This window comes from Sciurus vulgaris, assembly GCF_902686455.1.
Source record: "Sciurus vulgaris genome assembly, chromosome: 4".
NCBI lineage: Eukaryota > Metazoa > Chordata > Mammalia > Rodentia > Sciuridae > Sciurus > Sciurus vulgaris.
The window spans coordinates 149554027-149575958 of record NC_136464.1 but is presented as its reverse complement, the minus strand read 5'-3'; the positions used below and the strand labels follow the sequence as shown (position 1 = coordinate 149575958).

At 37.4% G+C, this 21932-nt stretch overlaps 1 protein-coding gene across 2 annotated transcripts in view; it reads right to left on the bottom strand.

The window, feature by feature from the left end:
- Positions 1–21932, bottom strand: part of WDFY2 (WD repeat and FYVE domain containing 2) — a 159960-nt gene that overhangs the window by 94311 nt on the left and 43717 nt on the right. For both annotated transcript variants that reach the window (XM_079136183.1, XM_079136184.1), the window contains one exon: positions 7421–7488. In XM_079136183.1, coding sequence (XP_078992309.1) covers positions 7421–7488 — 68 coding nt within the window. The remainder of the gene's footprint in view (positions 1–7420; positions 7489–21932) is intronic.

The following is a 21932-nucleotide window of genomic DNA, read 5'->3' as shown; positions in this document are numbered from 1 at the left end:
TAATCAACTTGATTTTCCAAATCCTCAATTTCAAGATAACCGTTGCCTTAAGATTACAGTCTCAACAAACGGGAAAAGGAAACCAACCCAGCCACAACCTCATGAATTAGCCAAATGTTCCATATAACTCTGGGTTAATAATAACAACAGTATATACTATTAAACACAAAGACCTTGAAAAGTATTGTGCAATTATTTACTATATCTAATAACCAAGCTATTTTTGCAAATTTGAGAAGACAATGAATAGTTTTATCTGTTGTTGGGCTCAAAGCAGAGCAATTGTAAAGAACTTGCCCGAAGTGACTTAGCAAAATGGTAGAAATAAAAATAAAATTCCAATTTCCCACCTAGGCACAGGTTCTAACCTACAAACTATTTTTAATGTTCCAATCTAAAGTGGTGCACTAGGAGTGGAATGAATTTAATATAAACAATAGACTTCATCATGTTCAAGTTCACCTAATTATCTTAAATAATATAATTCATTTATTGTACTCCTTGCCTCATATCACAAAGAATTTGAAATCACTAAAGAAGCAGATACGACAAAATCAAACAACAGAAACTTAAATAAAGATCTGTTGGCAAACTTTGTAAGCTTCGTGTTTCACATTATTCATAAGGACTAGGAACCAGGTCCTCAGAACTATTGCTCCCAATCTTTTTTTGGCCTTATGATATATACAGGAAAGTTTATTTGTACATCACTGGAGTTAGTGGAAGAGACTAACCACTCCATTCCACTTTTCACTATACCCTCTGCCTAGCTAGGAGAGGATCAGCACTCAGGGTACCAAGACACTGTGCACACAATTCAGGAAATTCTGCTTTAGAGAAAGCAAAGGATTCCTGGCCCTCATATCTGAAAAATATCCCTCCTCTGTGCTTCTTTATAAAAGAGATGCTGTGTATTATGGTGGACATAATTACTTTAAAAACAGCCGTATGGGATTTCATGTGGATGTACACATCAGTTGAAGCTGAGGTGTGATGAAAAAAGGCAATTCTGCAGAGGGCTAAGTCTACCACGAAGTGGGAAAATGCAGAAGTTAGCTGGACATTCACAGTATCTGCCACATTCATTCTCTCAACAAGGCTTTTGATAAAAACTCAGAAGCAGATGGTTCAAAATGATGTGTTTCAGTGAAGACTCAAGGTTAAGGTAGCCATACTTGTGTGAAAATTGAGGGGCCCAATCACAACCTCAGACTGGACAGATGCCATCCCTCCATAAAGCAGAGAGCTGGACAAATACTAAACAAGACATCTTATAACTATGTTTGGCACAGCTATTTATTTGCAACTACTTTTGAAAAAAGGTCTTCTGATTTGCTTTGCGGACAAATGCATAAAAGCTTAGAAACCAAAGTAAATTTCACCTGCCTGATCTCGAAACAACAGAACCTATTCAGGTTTTCCAATTCTCCAACATGCCCCAGCCTGAGGCTTCTGCCCCCTCCAGTCTTTTATTCACTACATATGTGGCAGCCCAAGGTGATTTTACCTATTCTCCATACCCAGGGGAGAAGCTGGTAATAAAGGCCCAGAGATGATAAGCAATCCTCTGATAGAATAAAAATAATCTCTACCACCTGACACCCTGGCTTGTACTTCAGATTCCTCCCTGCCTCTCCTTTGTCTGACCTGGAGTGGCAAACCTAGTTGGTAAAGTAAATCTAAAAGATCTCAACCATGAAAATCGGAATGCTGTACTTTTCACATGCTTTTTCTCTATAGTGTGAGGTAAATGTGGTGGTTGGAATTCTATCTATTAGAAGCCTAGAACAAATAATCACATTTATGGCTGCAACTGAAATCTCAACACTGCACCCTGAGGAAGGCCCCTTTCTATTTGACAAGCTTGGGCAGGGACCCAGGTGGACAAGTTGTAAGATGATATTATCATAAACAATTAGCAGCTACTACATGTATACACTGAGAGGCTATTTTGAAAGAATATCTGATAAGGAAATGTTGTGATTTCTCATTCATCCATAAAATTAGCTAGCTTATAGGAAACTACAAAACAAGTCAACAGTTATCCCAAATTCTCCCTACAGAGGGGCTGGGAGAGGTAGTGTGAGTTCTTAGCAAGCACAAGGTTCTGGGTCCTTTTCAATCCCCTGCACCAAAAACAAACAAACAGATCTCTATAGAGATCAGGGTTTAAACGGATCTCCTTCAAGAAATCTTTGGGACCATGTCCCCATCATGCCTCTTTTCCTATCATAACCCTTATTACTAAACATGGTTGGTACTCATTTAATGTCTGCCTTCCCTATGACATTGTAAGGATCGCTAAGACAGGAGCCAGCTGCCATATTTAATCACTATAGCCTTTATACAGTGCACAGATCATGGTATGGAAGAAATATTTAACATTTGTTAGATGAACTGTCCAATGAAATTAAAGAGGGTAAAGTATTACTTTTTGCTTTTCTTCTTTAAATGCCCTCATTTTCCCCAGACTATGAACAACTCAACACACAATGGCACCAACAGGGCTGTTGTGGTTTAGATGTGTGTGAGGTGTCCCCCAAAAGCTCATGTGTGAGACAATGCAAGAAGGTTTGGAGGAGAAATAATTGGGTCATAGCTTAACCCAATCGGTGAGTTAATCACCTGATAGGGATTAACTAAGTGGTAACTGAAGGCAGGTGGGGTGTGGCTGGAGGAGGTGGTTCATTGGGGGCGTGGTTGTGAGGTATATATTCCTATGAGTACAGTGTCCCTCTCTCTCCCCCTCCCTTTCCTTCTCTCCCTCTGCTTCCTGATTACCATGATGTGAGCTGCTTCCTTATGCCATACTCTTCCGCCATGTTGTTCCTGTCTCACCTAGAGCCCTAAGGAATGGAGCTGGCCTTCGCTGAACTAAGACCTCTGAAACTGTGAGCCCCTGCATAAACTCTTCCTCCTCTACAGTTGTGCTGGTCCAGTCATGTATTCACAGCAACAAAAAAGTTGTCTAAAACATGGCAAGTCCTTCCTATTTAAAGATCACAGAGACCCAGGAAAAACTTAACAGATAGGAATTAGGAGGTACACAATTAGGGCTATGCTTAGTCAAATACTTGCAGCTACAACTGAGGGAAACCCACTTGTGCCAGCTTAAGAACAAATAGGCATATCCAGCAGAAGGTGGGCACTTAAAGGCAGAAACCCAGCCAGGCATCAGGGGTGAAGTTTAAGAAGATAAGGAGGAAACCTTCAGGCATCACTGCTTGGTTTTTCTGTCCCTTGGAGGTCAGAGGGTCCTCCCTTCCTAGTTCATCCTTCCCTTTCTGAAAATCGGTTTTTACTGTTTCTTTAGGTGCAAAAAAGTCTCACAGCTCTTGGGCTTATATGTTTCCAGTTCAAGGGACCTGTCTGGGCTAAGACTAGCATTTCCTAGTCCAAATGCTAAATTCCTGGGAAAAGCAGACTGGCCCAGGGGCAAACAGCTTCAACCAGGCAAGTCTGGTTTCTCCTAGTTCCCTTCCTTCCCCTTGAGGAAGGAGGAGTGGCTCGGAAAAGAGACGTGGATCCACTCCAACAGTGGTGCTCCACTGTTATCCTGACTCATCTGTCTGCTCTTCATCTTTCTCCTGCCACTCCCTCAACGTCACTCTGCCTTATCACATTCTGCCTTTCAGGCTGACTCCTATCATCAACTTAGCCTTCACTACTCATTCTTTCTCATTCCAGGCCTTCTGCTCCTTGCCTCCATTAAACTTCTTTTCAACACTACCAAACATCTCTTCTCCTGCCCAGAACATGACAAATACTCTACTTAAAATGTATTTTAGTGAACAAAATAACAAGCCATATTTTAAATGTGTATTTTCTCTTGTATTTGGAATATTTCTTATCATGCACTACTATAAAGGTACAACATAGTCATATCTGCCTTCTAGTATCCATTTTATGGCCTCTGGATTTATTCAATTTTCTTTCCACTTATTTTGTTACTAATACATAATTTGTAACTAATACCACAATGCTTAAGCCTAATACCAAATAACCTCTTAACAAAAAACTTTTCAATAGAAAAGACTGCAAAGCAAATCTTTTTGAAATTCAAATCTATTTCAGGTTCTCTGATCAAAAGGTAGCTTATTTTCTTATGCAGTAAGACTATGTCATTTTCAAGTTAAACAAAGCTTAAATTCTTGCTCAGAGGTTAGTTACTATGCCATCTAAATGCATACAATTCCTCGGAAAATAAGTCGATTTCTGACCAACTGTGAAGAACATCACCTTTTTTTTCTTATACCTGTACACATTATTACTACTATTACTGTTACTATTATTACTATTCAACAACGAAAAATTATAGAAGTCACTCTGACTATGTTCATGTACAAATCCTGACATCTACATCAGTACACCTATATACTGGTCATGCAGTAAATGTTTGATTGACTAACATGTAGACATATATGTACATATTTACTAATTACCATTATATACACATGAGGCTTTACATGTGTTCATTTAAACATGTATATAGGGATTAACAATATATTGGCTGTAATGTAGCAAGACAAGTTCTTTCTCAAATCTTAATGTACATTCAAATCATGAAGGGATCTTATGAAAGTGCAGATTCTGATTCAGTAGCCCTGGGTAGAATCCAATAGTGCAGTTCCACTAATTTCTCAGGTGATGTTGATTAGGTTGGACCACAAACACCACTTTGAATAGTCCTATTTTTACTCCCTTTAGGAGAACATCATAGACAAATATACAAATAATTAGAGGGTCCTGTTTCTCAAAGCTCATGTTGAATCATTAGGGAAATGGATGATAATATTCTCTTTATAATTAGACTCAATCCTTCCGTAAGTATTTACTGAGTACTTGTGCCAGTCATTCTTACAGTCTACTCAATGGTGAAAATACAGCTAGAGGATTCTCTGTATTCTTAGAGATGGCCAAATAAATAGAGCACAAAAAGCCCAAGTACACATACTCCTGTAATCCCTGATTTGAGAGGCTTAGGTGGAAGGATCACAAGTTCAAGGCCAGTCTGGGCAACTGAGTGAGACCCTGTCTTTCAAAATTAAAAATTATAAAAAGGGCTGGGGATGTAATTCAATGGTGGAGCACCCCAGGGTTCATCCCTAGTACAAAAAAAAAAAAAAAAAAAAGAGAGAGCGAGAGCATTATAGAGTGATACAAATATGGGTATATATTCAGGTATAGGGAAGTAGGGAAAGGGATAGATAAGCAATTGCTTAAGACCCTGTGCCCTCATGAAGTTCCCAAACCTTCAAACTATCACCCAGGTCTGCCTTGTTCTCTGACTGACAAGTTGAAAGTTACATGTCTCTGGGGCCAACATCAACTTGCTAGATTACAGCACTACCCCATCTCTTCCAGTTAGATCTATTACATCAAGTTTGATAAAGAAGCAATACCAGAGAAAAGACTGGTTATGGCACTTAAAAAACAGGAAAAAAAAAATTGGAGAATCCTCCTCCTTTCCTGTTTTCCTGAACCTAATCACTACTATTGCTCAACAAGCCCATGTTTCTTTGGGGCCTATAATGTCAAGGGCCTATAATGAATGGCATCTGCTAGAAGCACAACTGGTAAAAAAAAGAATACAGTCTTAAGAATTCCACTTTGTCTAATCCAAAGTACTTCTATTCTTCTCTACACCTTACCTATTGTTAGTCAGCATTCGTATATCAGAGAAAACATTCAGCTTTTGGTTTTGGAGGACTGGCTTATTTCACTTAGCATGACAGTCTCCAGTTCCATCCATTTACTGGCAAATGGCATAATTTCATTCTTTATGGTTGAGTAATATGCCATTGTGTGTGAGTGTGTGTGTGTATGTGTACACTTTAGGGAAAGAAGGTGAATGAAGGCACGGGAGGAGAACAGGAAAAATAATTGAATGAATCAGACATTACTATCCTATGTGCATGTATGATGTAATCCTACATCATGTACAACCAGAAGAATGAAAAGTTATACTCTATATATGTATAATATGTCAAAATAATTCTATTGTCATGTATAACTAATAAGAACAAATGAAAAAAAAAGAATTACAAGAAGTTTCTTCTTCACAGAAAAGGGAGCTGAATACTTGGTTCAGCTTTGTGGTTATCATCTATTTGCTACAAAATTATAAAGTCATGCAAAGCCTCAAAGACAATTTGAAACTCACTGAAAACCATTATATCCTTAATAATTCATTTGTTCATAAACAGAGAAAATTGTTATTATGATATTCTTTTGCCAGAGGCATAAACTTAACCACATCTATAATTTAGCATGAATTTATTTTGGTTGGGTATAGTGGCATGTATTTCTCAAACTGGGATACATGTATTAGGGGGTGAGGTGCACACACTGCAGAAAGCCAGAGGGTATCTGAGTCCAAAAGACAAACCTGGGAATTTTTCTGCATGTCGATTTTAATTAAGATTTAAGGCAGGAGAATAAAGAAAATGATTAATGCAATTGATAGTGAACTTAAATGACACTACAATAAACATGCAATAGAATGCTCAAACTTCATTTATTTAAAAGAAAAAACACAAGACTAAAAATTAATTTACTAATTTGGAAAGCCAGTTCATCACTTGTAGGTTTAAGAAACACATACCTTTTTTTAATTAAAAAAAAAAAAAAAATTAGTGCATTTTAATTATACAGAATAGTGGGTTTCACTGCAGCATACTCAGACATGGAAATATATACCTGATCATTATCCCCTGCCCTTGCCCACTCTTCCCCTTCTCCCTGACCCCATTCTTCATCTCTAAAAGTCTTCCTGCTACTTTCATGTTTTCTTCCTGCCACTCAAACTCAGACTCCACATATGAGGGAAAACCTGTGACATTTGTCTTCTGTATTCTCCCCACCCCACAACTCTCTCTGAAAAATTTGTTATTTGTCAGTAAGTGCAAGGACATATTTCTCTGATTCAATGTTGAGGAAATTAAATCTATTTCTAATTAGAATGTTTTAATCCTAAGAAAATCTTTTGAGAACTAAATGTTCAATGCTGAATGTTCTGAATTTGAATAAATGCTATAACAATAATGCAAGGCTAAATTTACTTCACAAATGTAATCATTGGACAAAATTTTGAATTGTCCATGAACACACTTTACAAAATAGTTAAACAGAAAGTAGGCAATAAGAGGGAGACTGCTGTAATCAGACAGCCTATCTGCTGTAGTCTTTTTTCCATTGATCTTATTCAAAAACTAAATATACAGTCAATTTCAGAATAATTTTCTTACTTTACCTAGTGAGAACTTTAGAAAACCTAAAATGATTTAATATGGTACTTTTCATTATAATGAGATTTCAACATTCAATCTTCTCAAGAAGAAAATACAGAGAAGGCAATCTGGGAAGAAAGGGGATTTGGGGTACAGGTCTGTTCTTTCAAGACAGTGACCCAGATACTTACAAGGCATTGCATGGTATATGCTTGGCCAGTACTGCCCACTGTCTCTCTTTAACCAAACACGAACGGTCCTACAATAGAAGAAAATGTGTGCATGAAATCACAGTGTTTTAGTCACAGGAAAATAGTGATACACAGAAAGTAAACTTCTTAATATTATATACATATTCACATCTTGACTACACATATGTATGTATCGTAACATATACATTTATATATACACACATACGTATACATATATGAGCATATTACATATACCACTAAAAAATCTAGAATCCTTAAATTTAAGGCTTCTGTACATTGAGAATTACATGACTCTTTATATGTCATCCTCATACATGTACATACACATGTCTAATTATGATAGGATTTGAAAACTATTTTCACTGATGTTTTACATGATCTGACCTTTGCCCTTGCTATGGTTTGAACATGAGGTGTCCCCAAAAGCTCCTGTTAATGCAGAAATGTCTGGAGGTGAAATCATTGAATTCTAAGAGCTGTAACCTAATCAGTCCATCCTAGTTTGATAACCGTAGGCAGGTAGTATGTGGCTGGAGGAGGTGGATCCCTGGGGACATGCATCTTCCCTCTAGCCCCTTCACTCTCTCTGCCTCCTATCTCTGCCATGAGCTGAGCAGCCTTCTTCCCCAGGATGTATTGCCTCATCTTGGGCCCAGAGTCATGTCATTGACCATCTATGAACTAAGACCATTAAAACTGTGAGCCCCAAATAAACTTTTCCTGCTCTAAGTTGTTCTTTTTGGGTGTTTTGGTTACAGAGATGAAAGAACTAACAAAAACAGCCCTAGTCTTCTGGGAGCATCCATCTTCCTGGGGGACTCATTAGATTTTTCTAGTGAAAGAAGTGCAAAGAGATCAAATGGAATAATATACAGCATTTGATATGAACAGAAGGATTACAACGTAAGTCTACAGACTTACTGTTCCTCATCCTGAGAAACAGTTTTTCCAAACATGGTCAAGCAGTGGTGAAGTCTGAAACTCAGATTTTCTGAGGTAGTGGCCGACCAGGGGGCCCACTGTGGAACAGGATGACACTGGAGCAAAGGCTGGATGACATTCCAGGTCAGCAGTTCAGATAGCAACCAGGCACCCAGGAGAGCTGAGAGAGACACAAACGAAGAGAGACTGGGGAGCACCACCAGCTTCTAACCAGCCAGAAAGGCCCAGCAGTAAGTTACCCCAGTCATGACGTCATCAGCCTATGCCAGTAAGGCAAACACAACTGGAGACCTAAGGACATTATTCCAGAGACCAGAGGAAATGGTGGACATACATCAACCAAAGGCAATGGTCAGTGTCCCACTGCCAGGAGGACAGAGGCTATGCACCTTTCCCTACACCATCCCAGGGAAGAAGCAGAGACTGAGCATTTACCTCAGAAAGAGTTGGTCACTACCTAAAGAGACTACTGAAGTCATCATAACTGGACTAAGTTTCAAATTGCATTAAATATCCCCTACCCCATCTAATCAGTGAGTCTCCTATAAATAAGCAGGAAACAGTCTAGACCACCTATAGAAACAACAAAATTATACCATTTTCTCTGCACAGTCACAGTTATGATATAGTGCTATGTAGAGACACATTAGATAGACATGGAAAATTCAAAATGCAACATTCTTTTTGGTCAATCACACTAATTTGTGTGGTGGGCAGATGAAATGGTTACTAACTTGTAAGAAGTAACTGTGAACCTACTCATACAACTATTTCAGTGTTTACTCTTAAAAAAAAACTTTTTATAGTATATATTAGCATGACATTATAATATTGGTATTATCATCTTAATAAGAATCAATACAGGCGAGATATCACAGAAGATGGATGAGAGAAACTTCATAAACTACCCTCTATCAAGTCAACTATTAAGACTGGCAAGAACACCCATTAAGTTGGCAGAATCATCTATTTCAGTAATCTACTGTCCAGTTAAATGTTAAGTGTACAGGGAAGTGAAATAAAAAAGTGGTAAATTTCAGTGAATTTTAGCATTTAATAGTTGCAGTCACCCATGCCCCAGTCCATGGCAGCAAGAATGGAGATAGTGGCTCTTCTTGATAGAGCAGCCTGCTGGGACTAGAGTAGGAACCATGTCCTCCACAATTTGGAGATATATTGTGATTTACCTGGAAGTCCACTGAAGGACTGGAGCACAGGCTTATCATTGTTTCAATTCCCTAGAACCAAAGGGCTTCCCAGGCAGTGTCTTTCAAAAGAAATGAAAGAGATAGAACTTTCTTTTTCCTTGTTAGAACCTCAGCAAAAACAACAGCGACTTCTGTGAACACAACAAGAAATACTGTCTTTGCAAAAACAGTTTAGAAAAGTCACTAAACAGCTATGGCCTTCAACAAAAACAGTAATCCCTGGAAAGAAGGGTGAATCTGATTCCTACAATTACTGCATTATAATATTAAAAGTGTGCAGTTCTCGACAAAATACTGCAGAGCATACAAAGAAACAGAAAAACATAATAAATGGACAGAAAACATTTATGAAGAGGACCAAACATTGAGCTTACTAGAAAAAGACTTTAGCTGTCTTAAATATATTTAGAGCTGGGGCTGGGATTGTAGCTCCGTGGTAGAGCACTTGCCTAGCATGTGTGAGGCACTGGGTTGGATTTTCGGCACCACGTATAAACAAATAAAGGTCCATTGACAACTTAAAAAATATTTAAAAAAAAGAAACACATATTCAGAGCTGCAGAAACCGTAGACAAAGAAGTAAACTGAGCCAAAGATGTATGAACAACAGGCGACATCAATCAATAACTAGAAATTACAAAAGGGAATCAAGCAGAAGTTTTATAAAAATATAATAATTGAAATTAAAAACTTACTAGAGAAGTCCATCAGCAGGTTTAGGCAGTCAGAAGAAAGAATAAACAACTGAAGATATAGACAAGACAAATGAAGACAAGACAACTGAAATTACCATTCTAGGAGAAGTAAGAGAAAAGAATGAAGAAAAATAAACACAGCCTAAGGGACCTATAACATTATAGGTGTACTGACACTACATGGGAGTCCTATAGTAAGAGAGAAATTTGCAGAAAGTATTTGAATAAAAAAATTGGCCCTAAACTCCCCCAAATTGACAAAAGATATGAATCTGATCATCCAAAAAACTCAAAGAATTCTAAGGAGGATAAACACAAACAGGTCCAAAACTAGAGTCTCTGTGTGTATGTAACTTGAGAATCAAACCCAGGGCTGTTAGGCATGCTGGCAAGCACTCGACCCCTAAACCACAAGCCCAGATCTGACATATTACAATCAAACTGTCAAATGCCAAAGAGAAAATCTTGAAAGCAAGAGGAGAAAATTGACTCATCATGTACAAGAGATCATCAATAACATTAACAGTCAATTTCTCATCAGAAACCATGGAGGACAAAATGCAGTGAGATGCTATATTTAAAATACTGTAAGAAAAACAGTATCAAGAAAGAACTCTATATCTGGATGAACTATCCTTCAAAAATGAAGAAATGAATCCATTTCCAGGTAAAAGTTAATAAAATTCATCAGTACATCACTTAGAATGATGTATAAAACATCTGGACAGAAGATCAATAAGGAATTAGAGGACCTGAATAACACTATAAACCAATTAGACCTAACAGACATAAACAGAAGAGCACTCCCTCCAACTGCCTTCCTTAAACTAACCTGTATTAAGGGCAGTTAATAAATTTTTACATCTAAAAATAAAATTATATAAAAATATCGGTTCTTTTGTCTCCTATGATACAACAGCAGTTTAACAAAGAAGACACTGTATGCTAGAGATAAAAAATACAATTTGAATGGCTACAAATTTCCTAAGTAGATGTAAATTCCACTGTACAACACCTAGAGGTTTTAATTTTTCTGAACTTATATTTTAAAAACAACACAAAGAGTTTTTAATAGCAAGTGAAAAACTTTTTCCTTGAAAAAAGTTTTTCAGAAAATAATTGTGGCTAAGGATGAAGGCTTAACTCATTGAACAAACACATGTGTAGCATACACAAGGCCCAGTGTTTGGAAAGTGGGGATATAACAATGATTATAAGACATGCCTGAGCCAGTGGAGGTCAGTGGACCTCATTTTCTTGAGGAAGAAAAATGTACGTAATGTGAGGCAAGTGTTCTTTCATCCAACGCACAAAGACCTAGGTTCTCAGGAGCCCAACAGGGCCAAGCCTATCACACTATCTACTTGGTAGTGCCCTGTTTCCTCGCCCCCTACCTACTCCCCTCTCCCAGGCTCCTAACACTAGGCAAAAGCAGATACGGGGGAGAGGCAATGCTCATCTTAAAAATCTCAAATGCTCATCTTAAAAATAACAGTACAAAGCACCCTTAAGAGGCCTCAATCAGTTCAACAGATGGGCTGTTTTGAAAAGTACACAATCTTATTTTATGTTGGATACAGCTCACCACAATTTAACAGGTAAAAATGGCGCACTGTAACCACAAACAAACCACCTTTGTTCTCAGGAAGTTCACAGCTCAGTGGGAGAGACAGGTTGCAGAACACTACAAAACAAGGTAAGGGCTGCAGAGGGGCAATGGCCTTGCAAAATACAAGAGCACATGTGGGTCTCTCTCTAACCCTTGAGTACAGATCCTGGTGGGGCTAGACAGTATCGGAGGAAGCGTCTTAGAGATGATGGATCAGAAATACAGGATGGGGATCTGCCAGGGGAAAGTGGAGAGGGGATGAGAGCAAGGTCCTGGCAGCCCAGGGAGGCAAGAACGAGCAACAGTAGTGAGAAACAGGCCTGGACAAAGTAGCAGACAGAAGGCCATCAAGGTCCTTGAAGGCCATGCGGAAGAGTTTGAATTTCACTTTGAGGACAGTGAGAGCCACAGAAGACAAGGAGTCAGTCACGAAATCACTGTTGTTTGGGGAAAGCCAGGAAACAGCCGAGTTACCCTCAAGTAAATGGTGTAGAGAAGTGAACAATAACCCAGGCAAAACACGACAAGGTGGCTTGGATAGAGTAAGTGGTTAGAGCACTTGCCAAACATATGTGAGACCATAGGTCTCACAAAAAAGAAAAATTAAAAAAAATAAAAAGGATGAGTTCCTAAAAGAAGGGTAAGGACAGATTTTGGAGCACTCAGGAAGTAGAGGAATCTATGCCTGGGGGCTGACTGGCTGCAGGTGCTGCAGGAATGGACAAGCTATTCATCAATCAGTGATTTCTGTGGAAGGCAACACTGAGTTCATCTTCAACATGCTGAGTTCGGGGACAATCCAGTCAGGGCTGTTGTGGAGTTAACTGCCTATCTGGAGTTCAGGGATATGACCTGAGCTGCAAATTAGGATTTGGGAGTCACAGCACATAAGTAGTAGCTCTCTGTGAAAAAGAGTAAAAAAGAAGACTGTGAGAAACCCTAGAAGAGCACAAAAGGCTACGGGGTACAGAAAGAAAAATATGAGCAGAGAGACTTTAGAGTGGGTCACCAAAGGCAAAACAATCCTTCAGACAATGTGTCCTTCTTTTTGGTCCAGAAAATAAGGTCATCATTCTCATAAACATACCTAAGAACTGAACCAAATCCATAGTGAAAATGTGCCTACAATAAAATACTAACTATATAGGTCACTTTTCTGAGAGAAAAGGGAAGGTTGGGGGTGGCAATAAACACTATACCACAGGTTGCTAAGCTACTGAATAAAATAAGACGGGGTGTCTATCCATGTTGAAATCCAGGCTTTTAAAAATGTGCCCTAGAATGATGCAACCTTCATTAGTTACCATAGCAATGAGCTTCATTTCCCAGGGGACAATTGTTATTTTTGCCACCGCTGAAGTAACTTGGGGTGAGGGGGTGGGGACTGAATCCCACCATGTTTTGAAAATCCTGGATTTCCAGGGAATACTTTTGTAATAGATCACACATCACAAGAGCAATACAAACAGAAGCAGCCAGCCCCTAGCAATCTGCAAATGAAAAGAAAAAGTTTGGGCAAGAGTTGTCAGTCAATGCCTTTTTTGTAGTTTTTACAGTGTTTGGTTTAAAAGGGGAAAAAAATGCTTCTAATGCAGATAATATTGCAGGGATTCTTAGAAAACAAACCTGAATGATTAATGACAAAAAAAATTTATTTCTCTGATTACTAGATTTCTCTGATTACTGTGTTGTTCCCAAAAAACACATTCAGATCACATATAGTAAATAAACCCAATCTTCTATAAAACCTTGTGTATCTCTGGTATCAGGCTTCTCTGTGGATAGACAGAAACTTCTGTGTGGAAACCACCAGTGCACTAAGACAACCAAGGGTTTAACTACAGGGGCTGAAGCTGGGTGGGTCTAGCCTCATCCCCTCTGCCAACAACTCAGTTCCTCACATTAATGACTCTGTTCTAACAGACCAAAACAACTTCACTGAATCACAGACACCTTCTTTTCCTCATAGTTGTAGCAGTCCTGCAATCAGTGGCTGGAGAAGAGATGTGGCTGTTAAATGTCTTGCCACCTGAGGTTTTAATAGCATTCCTTTTGTGGTGAGGAGGGGGACTGGGAAGTGAACCCAGGGGCATTTTACTAACACTGAGTACATCCCCATCCTTTTTAGTTTTTTTTTTTTTTTTTTTTCCGAAACAGGGTCTCACTAAAGTGCTGAGATTAGCCTTGAACTTTCAATCCTCCTGCCTCAGCCTCCCCAGACACTAGGATTATAGGCATGCACCACAGAGCCTGGCTTTTTACTGGCATTCCTGCCCCATAAACATTAACAGCACTTCTGATCATTTGCAGTCATGTGCAATCAGCAAAGATCTGATGGCAGGCGTTTCCCCTCCCCATTTCCACCAGTAGCGTCATGTCTCTTAATCCAAAGGCTGTGAAAACCTTCACAACTTAGAATTCACACAAAGCGATGCTATTTTCAGTGTTTTTTAAATGGATAAAATCAACTCTTGAAATTGATCCAAACACAAAATTACACACACAAAACACCTGCAACTGTCTTTATTGGTCAATAACAGGGACTTTGAGAGAAAGAAAACCCCATTAGGCCTTAGTTTTGAGCAGCTTTGTCAGTAATAAGCATTATTCTGCCTATGGATGATGTCCTTGTATTGTGAACTTGCTTTCATATGTTTTGTTTTCTTGGTAATCTGGCTCTTAGTGGCTAATGAATAAGCACAGCTTCCTATCCTCTGTAGCTGAGGGCCTGGACTTCCCAGACTCCCTTCTTTCCACCAGTGTGACATGCATATCATTTCCCTTGTATGTCGAACCCCACTGAGAGGCCTTCAGGACTCCTCAGGCAAAACTAAGCTCCAGGACTACACTGTACCTTGCACAAGCCGTAAGGACATGTCATGTTAGCTGTCAACACTAGTTAGCAAGTTTCTCCTCCCATGAGTGAAATAATTCCTTGAGGACTTTATAAATTTTGAACCTTGAATAATTTTATCCTTGCTTTTTATACGTAGCACAGAGCAAGAGCTTTTAAAAGGTCAAATACATAAAAGAAAGAGAAAACAACAGGAAATAAAAGAGAAAAATGAACACATCATTGGTGCCATGGGTGAGAAGGACCCATAAGCACTAGGAGCAATGTACCAGAGGATCAGAGGTGACAGGGTCCTGATTATTAGCATCAGTGATGCCGTCTGCTCCTCAGTCCGAGTCCCTCATGGGCAAAGAACTCTGAGTATAAACCTCAAACTGTCAGCCTAAGCTATTCAACAACATGGGAGTACTCATCAATATCATCCCCTAGAAGGAATCTGGATGGCATCATCAGAGGAATAATATAGACTTAAATATTGTTCTTGGCTCCCTACACAGTGGGAGGGTCTGGTTACTGTCATCTTACTCACCACTATATTCTTACAGTGCAGGCATAGAAAAAAAATGCTCAGGAGGAACTCCATGAAACAGTAAAGAACAATGATTCAGAAGTGCCCCTGGCTGCTTCTGTTCTGAATCTGCAGGTGACTACTCTTCCAGGGCAGTCACTTTAAAGTCACAGAAGAATCATGGGGGAGAGAGACAGGGAGTTACTGTTTTATGAGTCCAGTTTCTTTTTTTTCTTTCTTTTTTTTTTTGATAGACACACAAGAGTTTATTATAAATATTTGTTGTTCTCCATTTTTAAAAATCTACATTATTGTACTTAACAAAATTAGATAGATTGTTTTAAATAACTGAAATAGTGACCAAAAAATTTTATTTCTATAATATAATATTAAATTCCTCCAGTAGAAATCATGTCACTCATGTTTAGATTTTATTTTCTCCAATATCTGGACCCTATATGTTTTTTGTAATACTAGGAACATCCAGTTTCTCTTTGAGGTATGAAAAGGTCTGGAAGTGGATAGTGAGCATGCTTGTACAATACTGTGAACATACTTGGTCAATGAAAAGTACACTCAAAATTGTTAGAATGGTAATTTTTATTATATATATTATATTTATATTATATTATTATATATTATATGTAATATATATCATGATAAAATATTTTTAAGATAAATTTTAAAACAATATTACCCCCCCTACACACACCAAACTGTAATTTTCATAGCACTTGCCAAAGACATAACAATTAGAAGACAACTGCAGGCAAGACTGGCCCTGGAATAGGTTCATAAAAGGCATCTTGGCTAAGATATGAAAGGAATTCAGCAGGGCAGGGCAACAGAGTACCTATCCAGCATTCAAATTCAACTGGAACTCAGGGTCTGGAGGAATTGGACTTCACTTCCTATGAAGGAAGGAACAAAGGAAAGTTTCTAAACCATGTGTGCTTGGGTTACATAATGGAAGGGGATGTTTTCAGAAGATTACTTTGGCAGTAGTGAACAACTTGGATTAGGCAGGAGAAAAATTAAAGGCTGCAAGATGGTTGAGAGCCTACTATAGTAATCAATATGCTAGAATGCAATTGTGGCAAGGGAACACAGAGGAAGAATCAAGTCCCAGATATATCTTTAAGAAGGAATCAAGGAAAGAGGAAGGAGCCAAAAATGGTTACAACCTTTCTACTCTAGAGGCACATTTGCAACAGATGCCTGTTAACCCTTCATTTACTTCATTGGGATTGAACCCAGGGCCTTGTGCATGCTAGGCAAGCACGGTTATCCCATATTTTAAAAACAAGAAAAGGTCTCCCAAAGTCAAATCAATTTTTCATGAGAGAAATTTGAAAAATCTTATTGGTTTCCAGTAATGTGACAATGTAGACACTCTAAAAGATTTTCTGGATTAAAGCAACCAAAATGCCAAGTAAAATGTAGTGGAATCTGGTTGAATTGTTATTTTTAAATTTTGCAAACTTATTTGAAATAAGGAATCTGCAGATTCCCCAAAATGCTAGCTAATAGGAGTTTTTAACAGTATTTAACTCAAGTTTTTAACCTTAAGAACCCTTGCTGAACCCCAGAGATCCCAGGATCCAGGTAACCACTTTAATGCCACATTGGGCATGAGCTATAGAAGAAAAGGCCTAGGTCTTGATCAAGATAGGGACTCTATGTCTATTTAGGTTAAGATCTCAAAAGGCTAACCCTTACCATGAGAGTGAATGAAAAATAACATCCCCAACCTCTCACCCCACCCTACCTCAGCAAAGAAGAGGAATAGCAAAGGAACTTTTCTGGATAAAAGAAAAGAGGGAAAAGATGCAGTCCTCCAAAAACTGGCCTTCATGAAAGCTCAGTATAATTCATTGTGTTATCTAAAAAGTTTCAAGCACAGAATTAAGTGGTTTTGGCTTATAATTATCCTCAGGCAACCAGAAGAAGCAAAAGCAAATCCAGTTTAAGGAAATGGTCAACTTCAAAGAGACCACCAAAGAATTTCCCCAGAAGAAGCTCAAAGGGTAATGAATGAATCACAATTATAAATAAATAAACAAACTGACAAAACCGAGGAGGAAACTGGGTATTACAGAATAAGAACGAGTAAACATAAAAGACAATGAAGAGAGACTGGCAAAGACACTAAAATTAACAGAAATAGAATAATAAATTGCTATAGTTGTTTCAATAATGAGAAGTTTAAAAATATGACAAAGAATAGGTATAAATGGAAAAAATAAAAACTCTGAAACTGAAAACAATAATTAGTATTAAATACACTCTACTATCATGTATATCTTAAAGAACAAATAAAAATAAATCAGATAAAAAATAAAATGGAAAAATCTTAATGGACAAATAAAACATTAGATACAACTGAAGAGAGAATTTATAAACTAGAAAAGAAATGAAAAGCAATCTAGCATATGAGCCTAAACAGAGACAAAAATAAAGAAAATATGAAGTTAAAGAACCATGAAGGACACAGTGAAAAAGATTAGAATGAGAAGGTCCAAGATAAACATAATTATAAGAAATAATAGCATGGAGGCAACTGTTGAGAGATAATGGTTCAAACTCTTACAGAAACTTTGAAAAATGCTAACATGAAGATAGTGAACAACAAAAAAATTCACTCCAAACAGGCCAAAGTTATTATCATTTCTGTTCCCAGATGAAATGATTCGACTATAATGAAGACTGTAACTCAGTCACACTTCTATTTTCCTGACACCTTGGAACTTCAGACAAAGAATAAGTTCTCTAAGAATGCACGCAGACCTCATCAGAGAAAACAGGAATCCAATCATGCACCATTAGATCACTACCAGTTTTCTTTGCTATCTATATTTTCCTGAGAAACAAGAAAACACATTTTTCAATATCACCTCTTACGTTTCATGAGTGACTAGAAAGGTTCCATGAATAAGAAGGATGGACCCAAGTGGGGTAGAACATGGTTTTGAGATGTAACTTCCACTAAATGAAATTAGCGCAGTATGGAAATAGAAAGTTCACCCAATCTAACTGCCCCTTCTCTGTTTTCTTTATTCTTTACAAGTCACCCTCAGTTATGCAAAGCAAAGCTATAACCACCCCTAGTAAATGTGTAAAGATGCCAAGACTCTAAAGGAATTAAATGACTAGATGAAAGTCACACAGATAGATGGTGGGGAAAGCCGTACCAAAACCCCATTGTCTTAAGTCTAGTATGTGAATCTTGATTGGACACTGGTTTGAATAAATCAAAAACTGTGAAAAGACATTTAAACTAGGGAAGTTCAAACATGCTAAGTAATATTAAGAAATGATTGTTAGGGCTGGGGAGATAGCTCAGCTGGTAGAGTGCTTGCCTTGCAAGCACAAGGCCCTGAGTTCGATTCCCAGTACCACAAAAAAAAAAAAAAAAAGAAATGATTGTTAACTTTGTTCTGTGTGATAATGACACTGTGGTCCACAGAATAAGTTATCCAATATGGATTACACTGTAGCATGAAGAGGTGAAATAATATAGAAACTTAAATTTGGCAGGAGGATGCTGGGGATTGAACCCAGGGCCTCAGGCATGCTAAGCATGCTAAGCACATGCTTTACCATTGAGCTACATCCCTGGCCCTAAAAATCTGTTTAAAGAAAATACCGGCTTCCCTACCCAGTAAGGGATGAACAGAGTAGACATATGAAACAAATTTGGCAAAGGTTGATAATTGAAGGTGAGTGATGACTATATCACTATTGTGTGTGTTGTATGTGTTTGAAATGTCCATAATAAATTGTTTTTAAAAATCTTGAGCTCTTGATTCATATCAACACTGTATATAAAATTGTCCACAATAAATTCTTTTTAAAAATCTTTGAGCTCTTGATTCATATCAACAACTATATAAACAGCCTCCTTTAGGAGCACAGAGATTATGAACAGAAAAGTAGTAGCAGATATTAATTCAAGTAGTACTAAGAATTTGACATCCATGTAGCAATTTACATGGGTTTAATATCTTTTGTGGATATTAATAAATAGTTCACAAACGAAATACCCTACTTATAGATAACACATTCTGTTCCTCTAAAAAGAACAAACAACCTTGAACAGACTTTGCTTTAAAAACTTCTAATAGTTAAGATTAATTATCTACCATTTATGCCCAAATGTTAAGAAATTTGTACCAGAATAATCCTGCCAGAAAATTTTTAAAACTCTCACATCAAATATTCTCAATATATTTATATTACAGTAGTAAATGTCAATGATAAAGAAAACAGTAGCATATGAGCTTCTTTGGAGTTAGTAGAGTAGATGAAAATGTCTTTCTGCAGAATTCACACATATTTCCTTAGGAAATTAAATTCTCCTCACTACTGAAAAACACTAAATGGCACAAAATAACTCAGATTCCATATTAAATAATCTACATTGTTTTGAACATCCATCCACTCTCCTTTATGACAAAGAGACAAGCACTGAGTTTCTAAGATGGAATCACAAAAGCCCTTATAATTCAGTCTATTTTTTTAAAGCAAGTAAGATTAATCATATTTTTCATGAATTTAAATGCATCTGACATGCTTTGTATTAGTACAAAGGAAGTATAAAACAGGAAAATCAAAAAGACAATGATATTACATCTTTACTCTGTTAAGTTAAATAAACATACAACTGTAGCTACTTATGCTCTCTGCAATTTTGCTTAATATAAAGTAATGATTTAGAATGGTTGAAAAATTCTTCTGTTATCTTGCAAAACCACAGAATATCCCCTCCCCCTATAATCAACCTTCCTTATTGTGGGTTTCTGAGATATGTAATGCCTATTTGTGAATGTTAATAAATCCTATAACTCAAAATCACATGAACTTTTCTTCCATGTTAAACTTTCTCTATGAGCTTTTATAGAACTGTGCATCAATGTTCTTGATGTGTCAAAATACATGATGTAAGAAGTGAAGATAGACCTACAATAGAACAAATTTTCTGTATGTTGGACAGAGAAGTCTATTACCAGAAATGATTCATTATATCTCAACCTCCCTTGATTTTAAGCTGTGCCTACAGAAAAGTAAGCTAATTAAATGCACAGAGAAGTCAGAGAAGCACACTTCTATTTAGTAATCAGCCTTTATTTATGAGTTGTGGGGCAAGTGGGGTAAAAGTAATAATTGCAACTAAATTATTTCCTAATATTCTCTTCAAGGATTCACTAAACTGCAAAAAGATTCTAAAATCCACAAGAATCTTGAACTAAGACTGACAAGTCATAGTCCCATGCCATCAGAAGTCATTCTGTAATGTAAACCTGACAAGTAAATTACTGCTCTATATAATATGCATCAGTATCAACTTGAGCCCTGTAAAAATAAAAAAGTCTGAGAAGCTCAGCAGTACTCGATAGTTTTACTAGCCAGCATTCTCCCAAGGAATTATATGTGTAATAAAATGAATGAAATCAGCATTTTCTGACTCACACAGCACAGCTTTTCATGAATGGGCACTTATGTGTAAAGATGGATTAACTCTCTGATCTCATTTTAATGAGTTTGTCTTTGAGGGACTACACTGCACAGAAGTTCAATCACTCTAGTCATTTAAATCAATCCATGAAAAGAGTTTTGAGAAATGCATTGACTTTATTTGGGCATCCTAAATTCACCAAAATTTAAAAAGTCAGAATAATTTAAATAGTTAAAAGTTACTGCTTCCATCCAATAGTTTGCTAAACCCTGTCAATTCTACCTCCTCGATCTAGCTAAAATTTGTCCCCTCTCAACTTCTACACTGCCTTAGTTTACACTCTTATTGCTACGTAGCTGCAAGAGCCTCCCAGTGGGAACCCTAACTCCTATTTCACCTTTCTCTGATTCTTTTTGCACCTAGCCACTGACATCATCTTTCTGAAATGCAAAGCTAATTACATTATAGCCCTTGTAATAATCCTAAAGATCAAGTGCAACTCTATAGTCTACCAGGTCCTTCAGTATTTCACCTCTGCCTGCTCTTCCTGCCCTACCCACACAAGTTAGCCAATGCTGCTCCAGACCCTACCGAACCACTCTTGTTCTCTAAATTAGAAGCTGCCAATCTTTTGGACTGGGTAGGTTAGGAAAACAACTAAAAGGGTGGTGACTTACACATAAGGCTGCCAACTTTTTATTTGCCAAGAAAAAAAGATTTCAAAAGCAAAATCTACAATTTGTTAGCACAATTTGTTCATTTTACCAAAAAAAAAAAAAAAAAAAAAAAAAAATTAAGAACATAATCTTACAATTTTAAAACCTGAAGAAGTTAAAATTTAAAAATGAAAAGCATGTTGCATTTTCTACACTGGTAAAAACTTCTGCATGAACTGTTCAAAAAAAACTACTGCTCTAACTCCTCATACCTTTATGTCCTCTGCATATGCAGGCCATCTGCTGAAGAGTGTTCTCTCATCCCCATTTTTCATCTGCCTTTAAGTACATCCTTCAATTCTTGCTTTATAGGACTGTTCTTTTCCATAAAATATGTGCTGGGCATCTGGTTAAAATGCAGATTCTAGAAGTTTTATAATTTAAGTTTTTACATTTAAGTCTATGACTTGCTTTGTGTTCATGTCTGTGTGTGGTATGAGGTATGAATTGAAGTTCATTTCAAACATGTGAGTATCCAACTGTTTCGGCAGGATCTGTTAAAAA